The sequence below is a fragment of the Adiantum capillus-veneris genome, chromosome 6 (assembly GCF_014529385.1).
Source record: "Adiantum capillus-veneris isolate H3 chromosome 6, ASM1452938v2, whole genome shotgun sequence".
NCBI classification, from domain to species: Eukaryota; Viridiplantae; Streptophyta; class Polypodiopsida; order Polypodiales; family Pteridaceae; genus Adiantum; species Adiantum capillus-veneris.
In genome coordinates this window covers 151,687,956-151,693,483 of record NC_140936.1, presented here as the reverse complement: position 1 = coordinate 151,693,483, position 5,528 = coordinate 151,687,956, and the positions used below count along the sequence as shown (strand labels likewise).

General features: G+C 41.7%; 1 protein-coding gene across 1 annotated transcript; it reads left to right on the top strand.

Moving 5' to 3' along the window:
* Positions 1 to 1,597: 1,597 nt before the first annotated feature.
* LOC147456491 (eukaryotic initiation factor 4A-9) lies at positions 1,598 to 4,336 on the top strand. Its single transcript, XM_086514942.1, has 4 exons — positions 1,598 to 1,755; positions 2,467 to 2,573; positions 2,646 to 3,076; positions 3,286 to 4,336. The coding sequence occupies exons 1-4, from the start codon at positions 1,700 to 1,702 to the stop codon at positions 3,919 to 3,921; spliced, it is 1,230 nt and encodes a 409-aa protein (XP_086371068.1). The 5' UTR covers positions 1,598 to 1,699; the 3' UTR covers positions 3,922 to 4,336.
* The last annotated feature ends 1,192 nt before the right edge of the window (positions 4,337 to 5,528 follow it).

The window sequence follows — 5,528 nt, the reverse complement described above, 5'->3', positions numbered from 1 at the left end:
ACACTCATTCGGGCACGAGAAGGTATGGTTGTTAATGTCATACGAATAGTTTCAAAAGACCCCAAGAGTGTAAGTGCCATGATGCCAGGACTAATTCCATTAATCATGAAGCACCCTAATGAGTCTTGAAATGAAGGCATGATACTTAAGAGGGCATTGCAATAATCAACCTCCTATTCTTCACAATAACCTACCACATCTGGGTGTTCTATACATCATGCCACTTGCAATTTTGAACTTAAAAACCTAAAACAATCCAACAAAACTAAAAGTTGTATTGGATTTGATAATTTTTACTTCATGAAGAGAGTTTCAAGCTCACGAGGAGATGACGTTAGCATCATAGAAACAGTCCCAAGAGACCTTGCACATCTATCCTTTAAGTCTTGAACTCAACTTGTTATTCGAGAGGGAACTCAGATATCCAAACTCATAGTCAAACCCAAGGAATGCTACTCAAGAGTCAATTGAGATATTCCACACTTAGGGCCTAGACGGAAGTTAGGGGTCATGCTTATCTTGAGAAATCTCATACTCTATCCGGTGAATTTTAATTTCAAGAAAGACCTCACATTCAAGAGGAAAGGAGATCAATCAGACTACCACATTTGCATGATAGAGAGGCTGTGTGAGTACTAAAAGAACGAAGTGTTTAATGTTATAGTGGAAGAAGGAGCCTTGCCATGTGGTGTGAACTGTGAACCAAAGGCTTTGGACAAAAAAAGGAGCCTAGGTAAGGAAAGAGCTCGCAAAAACCAATGGCAGCTGCGAATGATAACCTCCAACTTGGTGATGTCCATGCTAATGCTTTCAAGCTCATTTTCAAACTCTAGGCATGCTACTAAAGATTCAATTGAGATAATCCCACACTCAAGGCCTAGAAGAAAGTTAGGGGTCACTCAAGATGCTGAAAAGGGCATCTCTCCAATCACAATCACTTATGCTTGCATCTTGAAGGCACGTGTCACCACTCAAGATGCTGATATGGGCAGAAGAATTCAAGATAAGATTGTTATTCAGGGGCTATTGGAAGAAAATGTCGCGCTTGGCAATGCCTTGGTCGATGTGTATGCCAAATGTGGTATCCTTCAAAAAGCACAAAAGTGTCTAAGGAGTTACCTATCCCAAATCATGTCTCTTGGAATTCATTGATTGCAGGATATGTTGAAAGGAGGCAAGGCAAGGAAGCTCTGGGCTCTTTCTCCAAAGACAAAGTGGGACAAACTGGCATTTGAATATGGGTAAACAAGTATTCGTAGGTTATTGGTGATAGTGTCGATCATGTGTGTGTGCGTGTCATGGAGAAATGTATAAAGATACACACACACACACATACACACACACAAACACACATAACGTTGGTAAGAGCGAGCGAGATCCGTCGGTACGCAAGTCGGGTGAGCTAGTATAGATAACGTAGTTGCCAAGTGCTTGGCATATTAGAACTACTACACTAAATATCAACCCTAGAACAAGTGAGAGGCTCACCGAAGCCAAAAAGTAGTCATTCTTCTTGGCACTTGGCCTTGGAGGACCCAAAAACTATCATTTTAAATTTCCGACCTATGATATTGAAGCTTTATGACTGCAGAGGAGGGCAGGACGGCTAGTGTGAAAAGCTTTGTGCCCTTTTTGAGTAGGGATCTGCTCCTCGCCACTCTCTTTTGCCTCCTGTGCTGAAGCTCGCGTTCGTCCAACCATGGCCGGCTCCGAAGGCTACGATGCGCGCGCTTATGACGCCAAAATGGAACAAGTGTGAGTGCTTCCGAAACTACTCAACAGAGAGGAAGAGGACATTTTGTTTTTGCCTCATTTTTCTGTGTTTGAGAGAGAGAGAGAGAGAGAGAGAGAGAGAGAGAGAGAGAGAGAGTTTCCGTTTTCTGTATCGGCATGTAGTAGTAGCAATATAGAATGAGTATTGAGAAATGCGATCTGTTGATCCGCTAGCTATAACTTGTCAAACGACCCCCCCGGAACCTCCCAGTACCTTTCTTTTTGGAAGGTTGTAGCGCCCAACAAGGTTTTTAATCAAATTAAATTCGTCTGCTGAATGTCTTGGTATTTCAATCATTTAATTTTCCTTTCTTAGTTTCAATGTTAGTCTGTACAGAAGGGATTGTGAGCCAATGCTTGTCTAGTTGAGTAGAGGTCGTTCAAGGTTGTTTTTTGCATCAATGGGCTGACAGGACGTGCTCAGATCAATGGGGGCTTCTTCACCTTATCAGTTTTTGTTGTCGCTTTGCCGACCTATTTTGAAATTTGAGGCAGGGGCCACTGTTGTTTTACTTTTGTAGTAGTGACTTGAAGTTAGGGGTTTTGTCAGAAAGATTGTCTTCATTTTTTAAAACCAAAGTTGCTGTTTTATGCTCGAGTACATGGTGTGTATTGAGTCTTAGTATATACTTGGATTCTCTGCCTCAGAGTATTTTAGAGCGTGCAAGTTATGGTTTATGGTGTCATGTGCAGTCTCACAGGTGAGGGTGACGAGATAAGCTCTACTTGGAACGAGGTTTGTGAGACCTTTGATGAGATGGGTCTCCACGAGAACCTTTTGAGAGGCATTTATGCATATGGTAAGGTGTTTCTTATCTGCTCATTGCCTTGTTGGTAGGAAAAATCATTGGCTTACAAGTTTTGTTCTCTAGGTTTTGAAAAACCTTCTGCGATTCAGCAAAGGGGAATTGTCCCCTTCGCTAAGGGTTTAGATGTTATTCAGCAGGCACAATCGGGCACTGGCAAGACTGCCACCTTTTGCTCTGGAATACTTCAGCAGCTAGATTATAACCTGTTTGATTGCCAGGCACTTGTCTTGGCACCTACCCGAGAATTGGCTCAGCAGATAGAGAAGGTGATGCGTGCGCTTGGTGATTATTTGCAAGTGAAGGTACATGCTTGTGTTGGTGGTACAAGTGTAAGAGAAGATATTCGAATTCTTCAGAGTGGAGTCCATGTTGTGGTTGGCACTCCTGGTCGAGTTTATGATATGTTACGTCGTGGTTCAATGCGACCAGAATACATCAAGATGTTTGTTCTTGATGAGGCTGACGAGATGTTGTCCCGTGGTTTTAAAGATCAGGTAAAGAACTTGTCAATTTCTCTTGAGGTTTTTGTTGAGCTAATACCCTGCTCAATGTACTGCATATGGACTTCTTATTGTTTAGCAAAAATTCTCTGTTCTTAAGCTGATAAATGTTGTTGAGCTAATAACCTGCTCAATGTACTGCATATTGTTTTAGCAAAAAATCCATCTGTTCTTAAGCTGATGAATATGCGATCTTTATGCAGATTTATGACATATTTCAATTGTTACCACAAAATCTACAAGTAGGAGTGTTCTCGGCTACCATGCCTCCAGAGGCTCTTGAAATTACAAGGAAGTTCATGAACAAGCCGGTAAGAATCTTGGTCAAGCGAGACGAGTTGACATTAGAAGGTATCAAGCAGTTTTATGTGGATGTCAACAAGGAGGATTGGAAGCTTGATACTCTCTGTGATCTATATGAGACTCTTGCAATCACTCAAAGTGTCATTTTTGTCAACACTCGCCGTAAGGTTGATTGGCTTACGGACAAAATGAGAGCAAGAGATCATACAGTTTCGGCGACTCATGGAGACATGGACCAAAATACCAGAGATATTATTATGAGGGAGTTCCGATCTGGATCTTCTCGAGTGCTCATAACCACAGATCTTCTTGCTCGTGGGATTGACGTGCAGCAGGTTTCCCTTGTTATCAATTATGATTTGCCTACCCAACCTGAGAACTATCTCCACAGAATTGGGCGGGGTGGCCGCTTTGGTAGAAAGGGAGTGGCAATCAACTTTGTTACCAAAGACGATGAAAGGATGCTGCAAGACATTCAAAGGTTTTACAATGTTGTGGTAGAGGAGCTACCATCTAATGTTGCAGATCTCATATAGGAGATATGTGCAGTGGTCAAGGGCTGGGGTCTTTTTCCCGATTTTATGCAGGCTCCTGGCCAAGTTTTTGTTTGAGCTAGAAGGAATAATGGTTTCTTGAGCAAATGCAAGTTTTCGTCAGTCACATTATTGGGAGTCAATTATATCTAGTATTTTGTGCAATTATCCTTCTTGATGGTTCGGGTCTGTCACTGCCCATTGCCTTCTTTATCATCAATGGCAGACTTGTATGTTGAGCTGGAAAGTGCCCTGTTTGTGAGTTTTGATTGTATTTCTGGATTTACTGACATCAATGGGGCGCGATTTGATTCGCTTTTTCAAATGACGATGAAACTCTCAAGTGCTCTGTGAGTACTACATCCTCTGGAGATATGAATGTAATTTGACCTGATGGGTAGAAGCCCTCTTTTTGATGCATTGTTCTTTACCATGTTTACTGTGATGTTGTTTTGTAGCTGCTGTCAGCAATCATCTTTAGTGTTTGACACCTGTGTGTAAGGCCAAGGTTCTTCTGTGTATGCCTATCCGTGGCAGATGCTAATCTTGAACAGGTGCTGGTTTTTAACTCCTTCCCCTTGTCATGTTATCTATCTGCCTTGTTTTGGGCTTACAGAAGGCCTCAGTAAAGTATTGAATTCTCGAGAGCAGCTGTGAACTGTTGGATAAAGCTTGTCGATGAGTGCCACATTGTTAAGTTAATGATGGCAGACCTATTTTCTTCTTTTTCCCTTGTCTCATGTCTGTGTGCCAATGTGAGAGAAGTGGACATTTTTTTCCTCTTTCTACAAAGAGGAAAATTGAGTAGCGAGGACACTTTCTCATCCTCTTTTGTGGACCATTATGACTTTTCACTGTCTTACACTTGGAAAAGGTATAGAGAAAAGAGTCGAGAATTTTCATTTTTGGTCTGCAAGTCACTGAGTCTGCAGGAACTTGGATGAGCGGGTATATGCCGCATCCAGAATATTCTGAAGGTTTGCTTGCTAGCGAGACACTGGACTTTCATCTGAGTCTTTGCCATGTCAATTTTCGTCGGGAGGGCTGGAGTTTACTCACTTTTATCACTCAAGTGTTTTTGTGTGCACATGCATTGTGTGAGACTTCTATGCCTCGGTTTGTTTGCCCAAGAAGTCTTAGAGAAGAAGGGAGAAAGGTGAAATTGTCATTTTAATGCTCTCTTTTGTTCACGGCTTCATGTGAAGTTTAAAGTTTAATCCTTTAGTTATGAGTTATTTCTCCTGTTCAAATTTTTAATGGTTTCATATGAAGCAATTCAAAATTTCATATGCTAGAAGCCCCACGCAAGCGAGGCCTTTATAAAAATGAATTTCCATCAGATGCGGGTGATGCTGGCTTAGAGAGCCAGTTAATGCAGATTCCTTTGCCAACCACCAGAGATGGCCATCGTGATGTGTATGTTATTATGCAGCTCGTTGAATATCTTCATCACAGATTTCTTTGCTTTTTGGCTTTTGAATTTTATATATTAAGCGTCTCAGGAGAGGAGCTTAGGGTTCAGATTGTTATTTTCACTAATCCACTATTATGGGATTGGCGGCCATTGTGTGGTGCTTCTAAGAGTTTTTATGCTAAGAGGAATCTGACTT